Source organism: Erpetoichthys calabaricus, chromosome 2 (assembly GCF_900747795.2).
Source record: "Erpetoichthys calabaricus chromosome 2, fErpCal1.3, whole genome shotgun sequence".
Lineage (NCBI taxonomy): Eukaryota > Metazoa > Chordata > Cladistia > Polypteriformes > Polypteridae > Erpetoichthys > Erpetoichthys calabaricus.
Genome location: NC_041395.2, coordinates 223,671,114 through 223,691,107, shown reverse-complemented (window position 1 = coordinate 223,691,107; position 19,994 = coordinate 223,671,114). Strand labels below are relative to the sequence as shown.

Genomic DNA, 19,994 nt, shown 5'->3' with positions numbered 1-19,994 from the left:
AGCCACTCCCACATATAATGGCGGCAAACTAGTGTTGTTTTGGTTTTTCTTAATCTAATGTGACTGGACAATCAACAACGCACTATTTCAAGTTCACGTAAATGGTTCAGAGTACACACCCACCATTAACGTAACTACAGATGAGTTAGCACGACTTTATGGCGATGGTAACATCAAGTGGAACTTCAGAAATCAAGAAAATTAGGTTATTTCTTTAATGTTCAGGCCTGAAGAAAATGAGAGCAACATTTATGTTCAAGCAGTGCTACTGGGCAGTGTTACAGTTTGTGTGTGTGTGTGCTTTTCTTTTCTTTTCTACTGAGCTATGAAGTGCTGCCTCAGTTTGCCCCCAAAAATGTTTTTCAGATTTTTTTCACAAGCTGCCACAGCTCATAAGCCACCATTGACACAATCAAGTCTATGGTTGAATATTTCTGCCTCATGTTTGGCACCAGATCTACAGACCAACTCTGCTTGGACCATCTAGAAGGGAGGATCATTGCCACTGTAGAAGTGAACACACTTCATGTACTTCTTGTACAAAAAGAGTTTGAATACTGCTAAGCTATGAAAGGTACTCAGGTCAACACCTATTGAAATATAAAATGAAATTGATTTATGCTCTAGACCTTTGAAATGTTTAAGTTAGTTTAATTCCTTAAGTTTTTTTATTTTTTAGAAAAGCAGAACATTATAATTTACTTCAAAACAGTCCAGAGAAAACAAAAGAAAAATAGATCTACAAAGTGAAAAAGTCAAGACCCAGCACCCCATTTCACTCCTTATTTAAAGTGAAAGAAAAAGAAATATTATGGTGAATTGTGAGGACAACTGTAGGAATACATTTAAACCTGCAGGAATATAGGCCTACTTAAATACATGTTAGGTGGGGTAGCACAGTGGTAGCGCTGCTGCCTTGCAGTAAGGAGACCTGGGTTCACTTTCCGGGTCCTCCCTGCATGCTCTCCCTGTGTCTGTGTGGGTTTCCTCCAGGTACTCCGGTTTCCTCCCACAGTCCAAAGACATGCAGGTTAGGTGCATTGGTGAAATTGTCCCTAGTGTGTGCTTGGCGTGTGGGTGTGTGTGTGTCCTGCGGTGGGCTGGTGCCCTGCCCGGGATTTGTTCCTGCCTTGCGCCCTGTGTTGGCTGGGATTGGCTCCAGCAGACCCCCGTGACCCTGTGTTAGGATATTCCGGGTTGGAAAATGACTGACTGATGAGTGACATGTTAGCTGCTAAAGGTGCAGTTTTGCTAACTGGAAAGTTGCCAACTCACCTGAACAATGCTGGTTGACTCCGGAATGTTCTCTATTACACTTGCCTCATAGACATTCTGCAAGAAAATGGGCCGGTTGTCATTGACATCCTTCACTACGATGTTGACAGTGGCAGTACCTGTGCGACGGCTCCCTGCAGGGCCATTGTCTACCAGGGTGAACAGAAGAGCAGTGAAGATTTTGGTAGGAAATGATCATCGAGCTTAGCAACTGTTGACACAAAAGGAAAACATGCACTGCTACTCACCTATGGCTTCTATAATGAGGGAATAGGAAGCCTGTGCCTCTCTATCCAAATTTACTACGGTCCGTACAACTCCATCCCGAAAACCAACGCTGAATTTGCCATCTTGATTTCCTCCTATTAAGTAAGGGAATTAATGTCAGTAATAAATGTTACATCTTAATTGTGAGCTTTCATGTATACACACACATACACCATAATGACCTGGTTTATGTCTATTTTTAATTCAGTTTTTAATTAGATCTGAAGAGCCAAACTTCCTTTTTCACAGCCTCTCTTCTTCTTAAACAGCTGCTCAAACACAACCCTATGGGAAAAGTCAGCGGTTTGCACTCTTATACACTCTTAGATAACTTTACATTCATCTGCCTTTCAATCACAATTATATTTAGAAATATTTGCACTCCCTTTTAGAAATAATTTAATTTGATTTTAGTATTAGTAAACTGCATTGCAAGAATCAACTCTGGATATGAACCCAGTCCATCTCAGGGTACAGCCACTCTAACTGGACAAATGAACTGAGCTTGGATATCTTAAGCATTTTTAAACAAAACCAATGTACTCAAAAAATAAAAAAAACATGCAGATATGTAGATAAACTCCACAAAGGTAATGCCATCAGTGGACTCTTTAGTAGAGAGGAGGCAGCACTAACCACTGCGTGACAATGATACTCTATAGTCAACAAAGGCCTTTTTAAAATAGCATAAGCTTTAAGAGGTGAAACACTTTCATCCATTAATAAAAACAGATGCAGTAACACTAAATAGATATAAGAATATATAATAAGTATGATACATTTTTAACATAATAATAATATCTTTACAAGCTTTTATTTTTTTAGCCTGCTTATCCATGTTAGGATTGTAAGGAGCCTGTACACATCGGAGCAGTATTGTGCAAATGCCAACCAAAAACAGGGTGCCAGTATATCGCAGGATAAACCCAACCATACACCCACACTCACTTACTTACACTGAGTTGATTTAAGGTCACCAATCTGCCTAACTTGGATATATTTGGGTTGTGGATGGGAAACCAAATTACACCAATGGAAACATACAGACAATGGAAGAAACCCATACAAGTAATGAGGGGCCCTATACCACTCCTTTTCCCTCTTCATCTTTTGCCACTTCTCTGTGGGATTGATGTACTTCTGCTCTCTCTCTATCTATTTATCTCTCTCTCTCTGTCAGGAGACTGTAGGGAGGCTCCAGCTCCCCAATCATGACACAGCCAGGTTTAGACACAAGTATAAAATGAATAAAGGATTTTTATTGTGGGATACACTTCCTCTGTATGCAACAGCCAATGCACAGCAACTCTTTGCCTTCTTCTTCTGTCTCTCTTCTGCACCTCTCTACCTCCTTCACTCCTCCTGGCAAGCTTTGTCCTCCTTCCTCCCGACTATTGCTCCCCAAGCAGTGAGAGGCAGCTCCTTTTATCTCTTTATTGGAAGTACTTCCGGTGTCCCAAGGCTTGGCCTGGAAACACTTCCCGGGTAAGGCTGGAGCCCCACAACATAGGGCTCTTCCAGACTGCGCAGCACCCCCTGGTGGTTACCATGGAAACCAAAAGGGCTGAGTCGCAGAACTTCAATTCCTATGGTACCCTGTGGGAATTTGTGGCACTGCTACAACCCTGGTGGTCTGTCATCTAGCGGTCCGGGGAGATAATGTCCTGTGTATGTTATCTGTCCCAGACCTTTTCAGCTGAGGGTGTCCCATGTGGACAAAGATGCTGGCTGTGCCTCATATATATATATATATATATATATATATATATGTGTGTGTGTGTGTGTGTGTGTGTATGTGCACATTTAAATAAACAGAGGTAAGTATAATACAGATGTCACCAAACCTGCTACCTGTTCTCACCTGTTATGAAGTAGCTAAGCTCAGCATTGAGGCCCGCATCAGCATCAGTGCAGTTGAGACGCACAACAGTGTAGTCACGGGGTATATTCTCCAAAAGGCTCACATTGTATATGATGGGAAAGAAGGTGGGAGTCTCATCGTTTATGTCCAGCACTGAAATCAGAGGTTTTATTTCAGAACATTCTATAATATTAAATAGAACAGTTCATGTTATCCATACTGAAGGCTACAATGTATGGCATCAGAAATGAAAAGTAAAACTGAATGAACGTTTAATGGTTAGGCAACTTTAAATTGGAGAGCAGATACACTGTTGTGATCAATAAGTGTCATCAAACAATAAAAATATGAAGTAATATATGTAAGTAAGACAGAAAGTCAGTATGTTTGATGCTTAACAAGGAGAAAATGGGTGAAAAAGAAAAGGATTGCTTAAGATATTGATTAGGATATTGGTATCAACAATTACTACATTTGGTTATCTGGGGTGATGGTTTGCCCACAACTATTCAAAATTAATTTAGTTAATTTAAATTGCACTGTGAAAGTTTAAGTCTTCACTAAAGATAAAACTTTTGTCTTTTAATGTTTTGGTTTTACAGTAAGGAATTAAATTGTTTGGAGTTTAAGATGCAGGTCTTATTACTAGAAACTGGTATTCTTCAAAGAGTAGTGTAAATCAGTGAAAAATAAATTAAATAATCACGTTTCACCAGTAGGTGGCGACAGATATTTTTTTATAAATTCTGTACATGTATAATAATAATAATAATAATTCATTACATTTATATAGCGCTTTTTTATACTGGATCCGTCTTTCACCATTTGTTCCTGGAAAACATAGAGTAAGTGAATGTTCAATTTTTTAAAAAGTATTTGTTTGTAGTACTGTAATAAACTGAGTGGTCTGCACTTTCTAGATACTAATGATTGGTTTTGTGCCTCCACAGTTAAGATCACAATAAATATACAGGAGGAACTAAATCATTTAGTATAAAAGTGTTGCAGCAAGTAGATTAGACACATCCTAGTAAAGAAAACACTAAACAGCAGAATAAACTATGCTAGATTATAATAAACATAGTGACAAAAAGGTAGGAACACTAAAAATTAAATTTGATATTTTCAATATTTTTGTACCTCTGATGGTCAAAGTGCTTGTTGAAATACGAGGAAACTGTCCTGAGTCCATGGCCACTACACGTAAGTAATATTCTTGTGTTTTCTCCCGATCAAGAGTAACTGTAGAGGTTACCAACCCTGTGGAGCCATTAATTATAAAGTCCATCCGAGGCATGCCCACCTGCATTTGTAGCTTGATAAGACCATTATCAGCCTCATCTGGGTCCATGACTGATACCTGCTCACAAAGATATATAGTTCAGGACTAGCACTAAAGCATAATAGACTTGAACATTGTGTAAATAAATAAATACGCAAATAAACAATGACTAGACAGGTACTGATACCTGAAAAATGGAAGAGCCACTTGGAACTCCTTCAAGAACGTCTGCAGTGAATGGAAGGTTCATAAAGGTAGGATCATTGTCATTCAAGTCCAGTAGATTGACCAATATAGTAGTACTAACAGTTGCACGCAATGGCGGAGATCCACCTTTAGAGACAGTAGAGACTTAGTAATTGATAAATAAAAAAAATAAAAAAATGTAAGCATAATTTTTATTTGACTGTATGTTAGATATATTCAGGTAGAATGACATGTACATTCACATAGTTAACCAAGGATACACACCAAATATACATCAATTAAATACAGAAGTAGATGAACAATTTTCATTTTAATTAAGTTAGAGGATATTTTGAAGAAATGAGTCAAGTACTCACTGAAATTGCATGTACTGGTTACAAGTTCAACAACGTTGTAAGATTTTCACATGTAACAACCATACTACTGCAACTACTGGTGCTACAATGAGATTCTCTCTGTACAAGACCAATAACAGAGAATGGAAACAAAACTATACACAAAAAATCAGATGAAAGGTTTAGATAAGAAACACACATATAGCATAGTAATATTGATGACAATATGTGCAGTAAAAGTAAAGCTTAGGCTACTGATCAAAATCAATGAGTAAAAATTCTGTTTGCAGCAAGCCATGTTATTACATGGAAACTTCAAAAACAAATATGTTTCAAACTGAATTGTTTCAAAAACAGAAAAACACAAATGTGCACTTAGTCTAACAAAGGTTTTTGTACTCAGACTAACTGGTATACTGCCCTGAATGCAAAATTTAAATAAATAAATAAATAAAGAGTGCAGACTCACGGTCAGTTGCAGAAACCACAATCGTTTTCATGAGGTCAAGCTCTCCTGGTCTAGTGGTCTCACGATCGAGCACCACTCCTGTCGTTCGTATCTTCCCAGTCTGATTGTTAATTGTGTAGAACTTGTTGGGTGGGCTAATACTGTAGGTGACAGTTCCATTATCTCCCCTATCAGGATCCACAGCTAGAACCTGAAAGATTCACAGTGGGCAATTCAGTCAATCTTTGTCCAGCCACCCATCATCCATCCTCTGGCTCTATTGGACTGATTATTTGATTGATTGAAATGATTACTCCTTCACTGTTAAGTGACTTACTTATACCAATATTAGGTCTCCTAACCATATTTACTACAAGCTGTGAGATGCATGAACTTGGAATCTAAAACTTGAGCCTTTTGTGTGCCTACATGCTTTTGTAAGCTATTGAGGAATGAAGATTAATGTTGGCCTTATGCTTTATGTTTGAATTCATGCTTATTTGTATGAGGTTTACCAAATCAAATCCTATGCAAAAGATGTTGTTATGGTAATAAAGTGGAGATGAGTCGAGTAAAAATGGCAGCATATGGTAAATAGGAAAAAGGAAAATAAAAGCAGACTGCACAGATGCACTCATTCTAATAACAATATCAAGTAATAAGGAGAGCTCCTCTGGGAGAGTTCAGCTTTAAAATGACTTAGCTCCAATATAATTATTCAGTAAATAACACAGAACATGTCACATAAGAGACCATTCCATTCTAGTCATCATGTCTTAATGAGATATTTCATCGTTACACCGAAAAATGTGGATCTTGTGTAAATGGCATAGGTCTATTTCACACACTTGCTATGCAAAGACTGCCCGAGGACTTTTGCTTTATGTGGTGCCAAATTCTTCTCTGCAGCAGTTGTAGACGATGATCATATTTGGAGACATTATTTCAGTTTAGTATTTATTGTAGGTTTAAAACACTAATTTATAAAAGAATTTCACTGTGGTCAGCCACATATTGTAGTTGAAAAAACAAAGCTGAAAACAAGTGATCCTAATATGGTATGAAATACGGATTTATTTTATAGATATGACCATCAGATATTAATAGCAGCAAGTCACTATATAGCAAAAAAAGGCCTGAGAGAATCAAAATATTACACTGGTAGTGCCTCTGACTTCTGTGAAAGCATTTATGACTGGGCATCATTTAGGTCATTTCAGTACTGAATCAAAGTGAAAGCAGATTTGTGGGAGGCTCAAGCAACACATTTTTGAGGTGAAAACACATTTCTTTACTACTAATCTAAGCTCAGTCATCTCTTCAGTCTCACTCCTGAAGTCTATACTCACTGTGACGACATCTGTGCCACCAGGGGACATCTCCACCACATTCACCTGATATGGCTCTCCCACCCATACTGGATTATTGTCATTGATGTCCAGCAGGGTAATATTTACCTGTTCAGAAACAAAAAATGGTGATAATGTTGAAAGTTAAAAAACATCAGTGAACAATTTATTTATATATCACTAGCTATGTAAGCCCATGCTGTAAAAAGCACGGGGTCCTAGAAACTATTGAAATCGTCAGACAAAAAATTTAAATGTAGAGATGTCAGGTAATTGAAAGGAACTACTCTGGGCATCACTCTCCTAGGAGGTTTCATTTTGCCAACATGCTCGCTTCGTTTGTGCATTAGCAGCTAAGCGACTCTCTTTCTTCTGAGGTTTTCGTTTTGCCGATGTGCTCCCCTCGTTTGTCTGTTAGCATCAGGAGGAAAAGTAAAAGGGGCATCATTTTGCCAATGTGCTCGCCACGCTTCTGTAATAGTGAATAAGCAAGTGACTCTCTCTTTGGATATTTCGTTTCGACGATGTGCTGGCCTCGCTTGCATATCCTTGGAGGTGGAGCCCTTACCCCGACTCCACTTCTCACTTCTGGGCTGGTCAGACACAAACACTTCCACGCGTAGATGCTTATATAAAAGATAAATGTCCCGTGTGTAGAAATAAATACATTTTATATGTGTATTTTTTATTTATTTCAAAGTTTTTTACTCTGTTTTTGTTGATGACATTTAATTTTGATTAATTACGGAAAAAGTTTATTTTGCTACTGTTCCAGTTTTATTTGCTTACACAATATCGTTTTCTCCATCTTGTGGTAGACATCACACTCAGTACGTTATTACTGTATTTTAGTACCATTGTCAGTCTGCGTCATCCCTTGATGGATAAAAAAATGTTTTGTTTCACATAGCATAGTTAGCTTATTTTCCAAATAGGCACAAGCGGTAGTTTCATTTTGGCTCTTTGACTCTCATGTTTGCTCACAACTTCTGATTAATGGCTTCCCCTTTGATTCCTGGTTGCCTGATTATTTTTTGATCTCACGATTTTTGATTCTTTTACCTCTCTGACTTCATTTCCATTTCCTGGTCTTTCAATTTAATCTTTCACAATAACCCTTGAGCACTTAATGTGTCTCTTAACAAACAGATGGCTTGCTGTATTTTAGTAGAGGTCTATTTGAGACCCAAGGGAAAAAGCAGGCCTGGTTAGTTACAGACCTGTAGTTATGTGGTAACATTGACACAGAAAGCAGCTTTAGACTTAACCTAGAGATCTAAGTGGCCTCCTTAGCTTTTATACTCTCCTCCCAGAAAATTAGAGAAAAATTATGAATTTTTTTCAACAAGAAAAAAAATCTCATTATGTATAACTGTAATATATACAGTAGTTAAGGCATGTCTAGTGTCCACTGCTGTAGAAGCTGAAGATTTAGTACATGTCCTTCGTGTAATATGTTACAAAACAGTCACCAACACTGTTGATCAGTGTCAAAACATCCAAATTAAATGGAAAGACAGGTCTTTTTTCACTTGAATAACACTACAACTTAGATTTGATGGGGTAGTTACCACAACATGATGGTTTTCCAGTACTTATCTAAATGAGATCATCTAAAATGTGTTTGTGCAATGTACCCTCCTCTTGACTGAGGGAATCTCTGTTCCTTTTAACACTACATTTGACCAAGAGAATTCAGCTTCTTCTTGGCTTCTCCAGGCAAGTGTTTAATGAACATCTCATTCAAGTTTTGGGCCTGACTGGATGGCATATGGTTAATAAAGGTGAACTATGGGAAATAAACAAAACCATTCTATTACCGTGGCTATGCCAGTTTTCTGAGCTGGCCCAGCACCTCCATCCACAGCCCGAATAATGAGGATGTATTCAGATTTCTGCTCTCTATCGAGAAGCGAAGTAGTTGTGATCTCACCTGCATGTAAAACAGACAGAAAGTGAGGTCGTTTTCTATTTATAATCATTATTCTCCTGTGTGACTTCATACAATTAGCTTCACAGATATGTTGAGATCAGCATATGTGAAAGAGAAATTGATCTTCAGGCAAAACCATTTTACAATAAAAAATGTTTAGAATATTTTTTTCCATTAGAGAAGACTGAAGCATTTTGAATGGCTATATTTTGGAAGAAAATCTAAATTATTAATGTTTGTCTGCCACTTTCATTTTCTATCCTTGTGTAATTAGCAGATCCTCTCCACCCTAAATATTCAAAAGTCAGTGCTAATCTACTACAGCTAGACATGCACAGACTGCAAATGCCTAAATTGTCAGCAGCAACTAATACTCTGATGTCCTATTAAGCAAACATAATGTTTATTTAAAGAGAGGCTAGAGGAAACTAAGCTTGTAATTTACATAAATAAACAAATGAAAAAAACAAGTCATTGCTTTAACTTGCCCTTTTGCCAGCATATTCCAAACACACTTCCTAACTTCATTCTCTCTCAGATTAATTCTACCCTTGCTACCCTTGTGGATTTGGAGAAGAGGTTGGTATTTCCACGGCTCATCGCCTCAACTTCCATGAGGTCATAATTTTTCTTCATCTCAAAAACATCTAAGAACATCACTATTTTGGAGCTGATAGTCCCCATGGGAAGACCAACTATAGGAGACCCACAAGAGGAAGAGGGTCAAGTACAAAGATCTGGTGCTGGACTGCAGTAGACAAGGCTGGAAGGCAAGGTGTATATCCATTGAGGTTGATTACAGGCCTTTGCTGAGAAATCACTACATAGAGTCTAGAGTACACTTATCATCATCAGAGACAGGTGAGCCATCAAGAACATTACAGAGGCGGCAGAAAGGGCCTTGAGATAGCTCTGGATCAGGGGAGGGGGCCCATGGGGGGAAGCAAGCACCACCTGAGTACAAGTCATGGCCTGATCAACCATGACTAGGTCACCTGGATGATGGAGTTTGATTTTGAAATGCCCAAAACACCCGATGACCACAGGTAACATCACAGATGATGTACTCTTAAGTATGAAGAGATTTCTCTACATATCACTTAGCTGCTAGTGAATAATTGCTATTATTATATTGCTCTCTGGTGCAGCCTGAACTGGAGCTCACTGCTACTTTTAATAATATACAATATGTCACAATTTTAGTGCATAATTTAGAAGCACTAGTTCTGACTAGTGCTCAGTTGACTTGAATCATACGTTAACAACAGATTTCAGTATGTGCACATAAACAAAAACAACATAAAAAATAAAAAAAAAACTCTACCATTGTTTGTACTGCTGATCATCATCTTGGAAGTAATATTCTAGACTCCCAGTAAAAACGATATACATGCAGATATCCTGTGATATTATTTGCACAAATGCCTCCTAAATACCTAGGGGTTATTTTTTTAGCCATTCAATAGTGGCTGACTTTTGGATACTTTACGGACTGGCTCCCATAAGCTGGCTTCTTTTGGATATTTCATACTGATTCCAATGTGTGTCTGGATGGTGTCAATCCATTGTGGTCTTTGCCAGTCTTTTGTTCCTTGTTCCCTAGACCTTTCCTGGCCTTATTGCCTATTTCCAATGAATTGGATCGAATTACATGACCAAAGTCTGCTGATATTAGCTTCCACTGATATATCCAAATTAATGCAGTCCAGAACCTCTCCATTCATAACTCTCACCATCTAATCTTTCGCATCTAGCTGTTTTGGGGGTCATGATTGCACAGACCATTCATGGTTGAGAGGATGAACTCTTTGTTTTTGCCCCTTATGCTGACCACTGTACTTCAACCTGGTATTATTCTTCTTTCAGTTTTGGGGATAGATACTCCACTGTGGTTGATCTTGGATCCCAGAAAAATGAAACTTTAGACACGTTTGACATTGTCAATTTTTGTCACAGCTTCTCTAGTTCTAGGTGTTGTCATAATTTTTGCTTTCAAGTTGGCTTTCAATCCCACCTTTTCACTTTAATCTTTGAGGATCAGTTGTATTAGATCCTCATTTTCTGCAAGCAGAGTTGTGCTGTCTGCATATCTTAGGGTGTTAATGGTTCTGCAACCAATTTTCACTCTGATTTCTGACTCTTTTCAAAACTTCTTCTGCTTACATATGATGTAGAAATGGGGCTAGAATACAGCCCAGTTGTGTGTGTTTCCCAATTTCAAACCAATTGGTGCCTTCGTATGTTGTTCTGATGATTTCTTGTTGATTTGTGTACAGTAATCTTATTAGCTCAACCAGTTGTGTCGAAGCACCCATTTCTTTCAGGAACTTTTTCAATATAAATGTGCACTTAAATACATATAGTGCAATTGAGAAGTGGATGACAAGAAAATATTTAGATAATCAAAATAACCTTTTTTTTCCTAATATTCTATCGATTCCTTTAAACTGTGGATACAATGCAAGTGTATCTTTTCCCCAAGAGGATCTCCCTTTCAACACTCACATCAATATTTTAGAAAAAAGAGCATTCTCCGGCTACCTTTTTGATATTTCAACATTTGTTTCATCTTCACTAAAATGAATGATATCCTAAAAATAAAGTGAATTGATCTGACAGCTAGTCTGACTACTAGTCTGACCTCAAGTTAGCAGTCAAAATAATACATTCTGTATACACTTCTGGACTGAGTTTACCCTTGAGATTCCCCAGGATGCTTACTCTCTCATCTTTGTGATTTTAGCACACATTTTAACCTATAAACTGCTGAGCTAGAGAGTCCTTAGGTACCCAATGCACCTTTCCCTTGCTGGTGTATTTTCATCTGTCTGCTAACTGCACTAGTAATATGTAGAAAGACCTATTTAGTTACTTTAATAAGGTTTCCCATGAGCTTATTTTAATTTGGTTAAAAGGTAGCTAACCACTGACTATTAACCTAATGTAAGCCACAATCTACTGCCAAGACCAACTTATAATAGAAAATATCATGCACTTTTTTTTTTTACATTAGTAACATATCCAACCATCCAACTTCCAAACCTGCTTTATTCTTAGCAGGGCTGTGGGGCAGCTGGAGCCTATCCCAAAAAACACAGGGAGGAAGGCAGGAGCACCAGATTAGTAATATAGCTACTTATTCATTTTTTAGAATTTTTACAAGCATAATCATATATTTTTATGCATATTTCAAGGCCATGTTTTTAACTAAACTACAAATGGAATATTTTCTTTTCTGAGTAACCTAATTACGATTACAATTTTTTAGAGAATTGTCTTGTCAATATGTTGTACTTAATTACTTTCTATGCATTCTTAATCTTATGGTAATGTTAAACACATTTGAAACTGGCTATTGATTGATTTTCCTGGATCTTCACATATTATTAATATAGCATTGACTAAAGTCGCTCACCTGATCGAGTGTTGATTCTGAACTGGGTAGAGCCCTCCAAGGAATAAATCAGAGAGGCTTGTCCATATTCTTGTGATGCATCAAGATCAGTGGCATTCACAAATAAGACTGTGGCCCCTACCAGACAAAGAAGAAAATAAAAACATGTGTTTAGTGACACATTCACAGAGGCATTCTAAGTGGAGCCACTTAAAGAGGAAGAATTGAGGAAAAGTGGTTCTAAACAAAATGAAAAAAGTGCAAAGGTTTTAATTATGCTCATTATTAAATAAACAGTATATACAGCATATATAGTATTGGAAGATAAAACATTCAACACAGCAGATTACCATACATTAGTTAAGACACAATACAGTAATAAAAATAATGAAAAATGCGGTCGCATTAAAGATGAGTGAAACTGAAGACTTAATAAACGCATACTCCATTTCATGAAACAATCAATGCTTTAATAAGGATGTGTGATCGGCAAACACTGGTGTGCAATACATTTTGGAAACAACATGCTGCTGTGAGGTACAGTATGTGTCAGCAAATAAAGAACATGTCACATTAACAAATTAACCTTTCTCTAGCATCGTCATTATGAGCACACGTTACACTACAGACATGGAGCCTGCATTTGAGTAATAATGTTGAGACTGCTTTGGGAAGTCTGTGAGAGATGTCTTGTTTCATGAAAACACAGAAATTTAGAGATAAGAGTGAAAATTCAAAGTTGTCAGTTTATTAAAAAATTTACATTCTACAAAACTACACTGCAAAAAATGATATCTAAGTGAGTGACAAGTATTTTTATCATGATGTTAAATCTTGTTTTCCTTATTGTAAGAATTATTGATTTATCAAAAAACTTGTATTTACAGTTATTTAGCATACTTTAAGAACTCTTGTCAAGTAAATTTTGCTTACCCCTTTGGCAGATTTTTTTCCTAAATAAAAGCAAAATAACTCCCATTTAAAGTTTTTTTGTCTAGTTTTCCATATGCATTTTTTTGCAGTGTATTGGTTCTCCGTTTATGAGATGTGAAAACATGAGGACATTTTTGATTATAATCAAAATATCTTTTGTCTGTCTAGTCCATCGAAATGTATGGTAACTGAAGGCTTCTGGCTTTCCTCAGTAAATTCACATCAAAAACAGTTGTGGAAGTCCATCTATGTATCCATCTATCTCATATGTCTCATTACTTATCTACTGTATCTATCTATCTAGAACGTGATGCAACTTCATCCTACAAAAAAGCTATATCAGATTGGAAAAAGTTCATTGGGGAGTAGTGGAAAAACTTGTAGTTATAACCAGTTAAATGTTGTATATAAAAGAGCTAACCTGACTGGCATACTTGACTTTTTTCAGTGTCCTATACTATCACTGTTTTTGTTTTTGTAAATATTTATTTTGCAAGCAAGTGTTCCAAATCTCTGGAGTTAATAAAACTGTTTATAAAGACTGCATACTGAATGTGGTGGTTTCTTTCTTTCACTTTTTATTCCTCATTTTCGAAAATTGTTTTAAGAAATTTGTCTTATTTTAAGCATTACTGTTTTAATTTAAGAACAGTTTAGAGCCATTTTTGTTTATTTATAGGCAAAATTTTCAAAATTGATCTTGATGTGCATACAAGGATTCTAATTTCAAGATATTTTCTACCAAAGAAGGTTTTATGAAAATGCTCAAAACAAGATTAAAATGCTAGCTTTGGTGTTTTTTGGATCAACAATACGATATTTAATCAACTGAGTGTTTCTTAAATATCGTCATATTCTCTTAAATCCGTTACATTTTTACTGATTTTACAGGTTATAAGATAATTTACAGTGGAAGATTTTTTTTTCTTGTTGTAAGAAATCTTAACAAGTTAAACTTTTTCACTATATTGGCAGATAATTTTGCTTGATTGCTCTTTATTTTATACATTGAAGCACATCAAGCCTATTGAAAGTGGATGCATTCACGTTGGTGATCTTCCTAAATTATTTAAGAAACTAACATTTCAGCATGCTCCTACATTTAGACAAAATATAGGAAAGATTTTACTACCCATAATTACTGATGAGGGTTGGGATATAATGGTCAGGAGTTTCAGTGATGAAGAGATTGTAATTTGCTAATGTTTTAAGAGGAACTGATAAGTTCATCTTGGTTTAAAACAGAGAAATCATATAACATATTTATTTTACATGGCACCTATCTACCCTGAACACCAATCAAATATGTTTTAATTAGTCAAGAGCTATTGTAAAATTCCATCCATTCATTAGATTTTTTAATGGATGTCTTCCATTATTGGTGAGTGGGGAACTGAAGGCTATTTCAGCAGCATTGGGTACAAAGCAGAAACCAAGAAAGACTAGGATGCAGACACAACTCACATTCTAACTCTTGTACCTGTTCATTCCTGATCATGTTAGAGTTGCCAATTCACATAAAATGCACATTTTTTGGTATGTGGGAGAAAACAAGAGCACTTATACACACAAACAGACAATCTTCATATAAATGGCATCAAGGCCAAGAATGAACTCAGATCACTGGAGCTGAGAAATAGCAGCAATACCCACTGCACCTTACCCCACTAATAAGGGTATTTAGTTATATTTTTGTGAACTGGAGAAAGTAAAGGTTAATTGACTTGCTCACAGTTACACTGTGAATCAGAAGTAAGGACTATGTAGGCACTCTTGTGGTTTGTGATACAGTTCATTAGCCACCATTACACACTGCCTAACTGTGATACCTACACTTGGATAATGATGTTCAAGGCTTAAGATTAAACAGAAGAACAATTCCAACTTAGATGACTGAAAATTGTAATGTGAGGTACAAGCAAAAAGTTTAATCAACTCTAGACCAAAGTCAAATTGAAGAATAATAATTTTTAATTTTACCAAGACAATGAATTTCTGAGCAGTAGATTAATAAGACATGTTCAGGTGAATCCTCCCCAACTATTCCTTTCCCCAATCACTGTTTTTCCAGTGATTAGTTAGACCAGTCCTAATTGATATTTTATGATTTTAGTGAACACCTGGCAGAACTGATTGACAATGGAGAAAGTAATTCTTACTAACATTACTGCTAAAGTATTTCCATTAATTAAAACTAAGCAATTTGTAATTACATGGATGGTTGAGAAAATCAGCTGTTTAGCATTTCTGAACCTTCCTCCTTAACTCTGTACTGACCTCTCATTTGTTTCAATTACAGGGACATGCAGTTTGAAATTTCCATGTGGTCATTTATTCTGAATTGAACTGAGCTGATGATGACATGTTCCTTCTGTTCATAAAGAAGTCTGCTTCACCACTTCTAAAGTACAGCTGACCTAGACTGACTACCCATTTTATGCATAGAAAACCAAGTTATAAACAGAAAGGTGTCCCTTTGGTGTGACAGGAAGATGAAATCAATGACACGTTGCCAATAGATTACATTAATTTTTCCTGGAGCTAACGATGATGGAACTAAACTCTGGGCTATTCTGGATTAACAGATGTACCTGCAATTATGTTTTCAGGAACAGAGATGATGTATGATGATTGGCTGAATGTGGGAGGGTTATCGTTTTCATCCTGTGGAAAAAAAGAGAGGAAGAAAAAATTAGATAAACTATATATACATTTCTAATAAAAGTCATAAATTTGCTAAAAGAAGCCCAGTTAAATTCACCCTGTGCCTTTCAGCCATTAGATGCACACAGAGAAATTACATTTTTAAAAAGATCCATTCATCCATCCACCCATTTTTCAACTGAATTAAACCAGTGGAGCTTCTTGGGACTGGAGCTAATCCTACCAGCATCAGGTAGTAGACTAGAACTAACCTGGTGATTCTGAATAGGATTTTAGCATACATTTCCATATGTATGTTATATATTTTATATGTTTGTATATTATCAAGAAAGAAATACATTTTCTGATTCAATAACTCAGTCAATGGTCATGAAGACCAGGAGGCATAACCTGCCCTTATGGGGTTTTTAATCCTTTGAAGGGCACTAGTGATGAGAAAACCATGAAATTATTGTCCCTAAAATTGACTTTGTGTTTGATTTCACAATTACACAATTACAGAATGTGATTTCATAGGTTTTTACATTTTTTGGACTGGAAAGTAAGGAATATTGCTGCATAAGGGTTATTCTGCGGCCAAAGCCACTCTTTTCTTCCTTGGGCACCCTTTACCATTACCCCAATGTTTTACAGCTCTTTCAGTGTGGCTCCATACAATATCATCATATTGCCTGCTCCCCTCGCACCACTCATTTAGGGGCAGAGGTAATACCCTGGGTAACACCATCTGTCCTTAGTTTCCCTAACTCAGCTAAACGGCAGTGGGCACACCCCCAGGCCAATGGATTTTACCAGCTCTGAAGTGCTTGCAGGTATTTGCTCTTTAGCCGTGCCCCTTTTCCCCTCTCTGTACCATAATAAATTATGTTGCGCTTTTGGTTATGCAAGTTTAATGAAAATCTATATGCCAATTGCATGGATTTCACTTGTGGCAAAACACAAATTTGATTCGCCATGGGCATCCCAGCTGAATGATGGCCTGACCCTTTGCCAAGCTGGAAGGTGCCATGAGATAGATGAGCAGAAGTCAAAGGCCAGAAGTGTTCCATTCCAAATATGTTATGTGGCAGTGGTCCACTGGACGTGCCCAGCTTGGACACCTGCAGAGCTTCATGGGAAGTGGAGTCCGGAAGTGCTGTCCTGCCCTGGTCCCCAAACGGCCCAGAAGTGCTCCCCACAGCTCATGCCCAGTCACTGGTTGGGAGACAATGGGTGACACTCAACTGGAGGCAGAAAGAGTTTTTAATTGTTTTGTATGAGTATTGGTTGTGTCCATTGTAAAAAGTTCTTGGTGGTTTTAAAGTCCATTATTTTAATTTGTGACTGTGTTGGGAGTTGTTGGATCTGGGGTTTGGGTCCTGGAGGTGCACCATACTGGTTACACTTTCCCTGTAATTTCAGTTTCATACAAATTATTTTGCCCATTCCTATAAGGCACATAGGAACACACCCTGGGAAAGTTATAGACATCAGTGGAGGAGGAAGCATGGAGAAAAAGTTTAGGTGGAAACTGTAATGTTCAGAGGAAATGTATGTGAATAAGGACAAAGAGACCGGTTCCACACTTTGAAAGTTTTCTGCCTTAGTTCTGCAGCCTGTTTGGGGCTGATCATTTTTGTTTCATTAAATTTCTTCATCAGAGGCACACACATTTATTTTTTACCCACCATCTAACTAGATAAACTATTAAAAGATGCCCTTTTAGAGAATTAGTGATAAGATTTGATTGTCTGTAACTGAAGACAATTGGAAACTTTGAATATTTTTTTATATTTGTACCATGGAATGGAAAACACCTTCAGAGAAAATACAAAGATGTGGTCAGGGGACAGGCTAGGAGTTTGGTTACCAGAGAAGACTAAAGAAAACTGAGACACCAAAACCAGAATGCTAATCTGTAATTAAATATTCCCCTTGACGATTCTACCATGATATTACTTTCTTAGCCTGTTTTATGAATATACAACACAAGAATACAGAGGCTGTGCACCACCATCTTTTATAGGCAGAACAAGATGAACCACAGTGTCACAAGACCTCCATTTCAAGGGGCAAGCAACAGGCACAAGAACTGCAAACAACATGGACACTATCATCAAAATGAGTGTGGCGAATATCCAAAAACACAATACAAAATAGCGTTGAGGTGACTACTGCAATAATTTTTAAATAAACAAATAAGTAAAAATACACAAATTATTGTTCTAAAAACTTAAACAAAATGCATTTACAGGCTCAAGGTTGAAATTGTTAGATGAACAATTTTTAAAATAAGGTTAAGATAAAATGGGTGGCACAGTGGTTAACGATCCTGCATCCTGGTTCAGATCCTGGCCTGCTTGTTGAATGTGTGGAGTTTGCAATTTTTCTTTGTATATGAGTGGGTTATTCCCCAGGTACTCTTCTACATATAAAAAGTGTGTGTGTTTAGCATAAGATGTGAATGTGTGTAATAGATAATGAGAAACGTTTTTGATCCCAAAGGAAATTACAATAATTACAGCATCAGTAATATAATGCATCAAAAAATGCATGTGAATATAAAGTATTAGCAACAACTTGATCCCCTTTAAGAGAGTAAAACATCAACATGATCACCAGGGCAGGCACAACAGGTATTAATTAAGGAGGTTAATGGAATACTTCAGTCCAGCATTTTATTTTATGCTACTTACCCTATGTACTTTGTAGCGACAGCTGACTAAAATGAATAATCTCATGCTTTCATGCAGAAAGGAAAGAAAAAAATTTATGGTATAATAAAAGCCATTGGTGACCAATGCTGAACATTGTTAAAGTGTTAAATAGTTTCTTCCAGAATAGTGAGCACAATCATGAACAGGAAACCTAAAGCAATTTTGAATTGAAGACAGGACTCTTGACCAATAAATGTTGGTGAAAGGCGGATCTTCAATTCAAAAGGTCAATCCCAAGAGGCTATTATGTATGCGCCGATTATTCCAGGAGTAACTATTTAATAATATTTAGCAAAAAAAGCATGTTTTTGCACATTTTCAGCATACAGCTGGATAACTGTGGATTATACAACCTGAGAATTTTTTTTTTGTTTTGTCCATGAATGTTTTTTCCATCACTTGCTATTACACAGTATTGGTCACTGTTAGCTTCTATTATATTGTAAAACTTTTTCTCTCCATTTTGCATAAAAGCATTAGATTAAAAGTTTTTCTTGGCCACCACTACAAAATTCATGGAGTAAGTAACCTATAACAAAACACCATTTTTGGGTGGAGGATTCTTTGGACTGCTGGTAGAAAAGACCTCATGCGGCAATGTCAGCAGCAAATATCCATCCATCCAGTATCCAATCCGCTGAATCCAAACACAGGGTCACGGGGGTCTGTTGGATCCAATCCCAGCCAACACAGGGCACAAGGCAGGAACCAATCCCGGCAGCAAATATTTAAATTTAAATATTACTAAATGTATTCCACTGTTTAGACAGAATGTGACACAGCCTTTGAGCCTGAATGATATTATTCATGGTTATTAAGTGTAGATCAAATGATCAAGAAGGCTACTAGGATGTTAGATTATATGTCATTATGTGTGGAGTACAAGTCAAGTGAGGGTTATGCATAAGTTATATAGCTCACTAGTGAGGCCTCACCTGAAGCACTGTGTACAGTTTTGGTCTCCATATTACAAAAAAGATATAACGGCACTAGAGAAAGTCAAGAGAAGAACAACTAGGCTGATTTTGAGATTTATTAGGAGCTATGAGGAGAACTTGAAGGCGCTAAAATTTACAGTTTTAGCAATAAGAGATTAAGAGGTGATGTGCTTGAAGTGTTTAAAGTTATGAAGAGAATGAGTAAGGTTACTTTAAAAGACATTCTTCAGTAAAAACAGGGTGACATGGTTGGAAATTGTTAAGAGCAGATTTGACACAAATGTTAGAAAGTTTTTCCCACATTGAACAAATTATCAGTTTTTTTTGGAGGAGGAGCTTGAAATCTCAACTTCATGTTATTTTGGACAATCTAAGTGAACAGGATGGATGAGCTTGATGGGCTAAATGGGCT

General features: G+C 36.9%; 1 protein-coding gene across 3 annotated transcripts in view; it reads right to left on the bottom strand.

The window, feature by feature from the left end:
• Window positions 1-19,994, bottom strand: part of cdh23 (cadherin-related 23) — a 1,336,251-nt gene that overhangs the window by 399,609 nt on the left and 916,648 nt on the right. For all 3 annotated transcript variants that reach the window (XM_051923904.1, XM_051923901.1, XM_051923902.1), the window contains exons 18-27: window positions 15,876-15,948; window positions 12,373-12,489; window positions 8,845-8,957; window positions 7,025-7,132; window positions 5,697-5,886; window positions 4,873-5,018; window positions 4,544-4,763; window positions 3,404-3,556; window positions 1,524-1,637; window positions 1,276-1,424 (exon numbers count right to left, since the gene is read on the bottom strand). In XM_051923904.1, coding sequence (XP_051779864.1) covers window positions 1,276-1,424; window positions 1,524-1,637; window positions 3,404-3,556; window positions 4,544-4,763; window positions 4,873-5,018; window positions 5,697-5,886; window positions 7,025-7,132; window positions 8,845-8,957; window positions 12,373-12,489; window positions 15,876-15,948 — 1,383 coding nt within the window. The remainder of the gene's footprint in view (window positions 1-1,275; window positions 1,425-1,523; window positions 1,638-3,403; window positions 3,557-4,543; window positions 4,764-4,872; window positions 5,019-5,696; window positions 5,887-7,024; window positions 7,133-8,844; window positions 8,958-12,372; window positions 12,490-15,875; window positions 15,949-19,994) is intronic.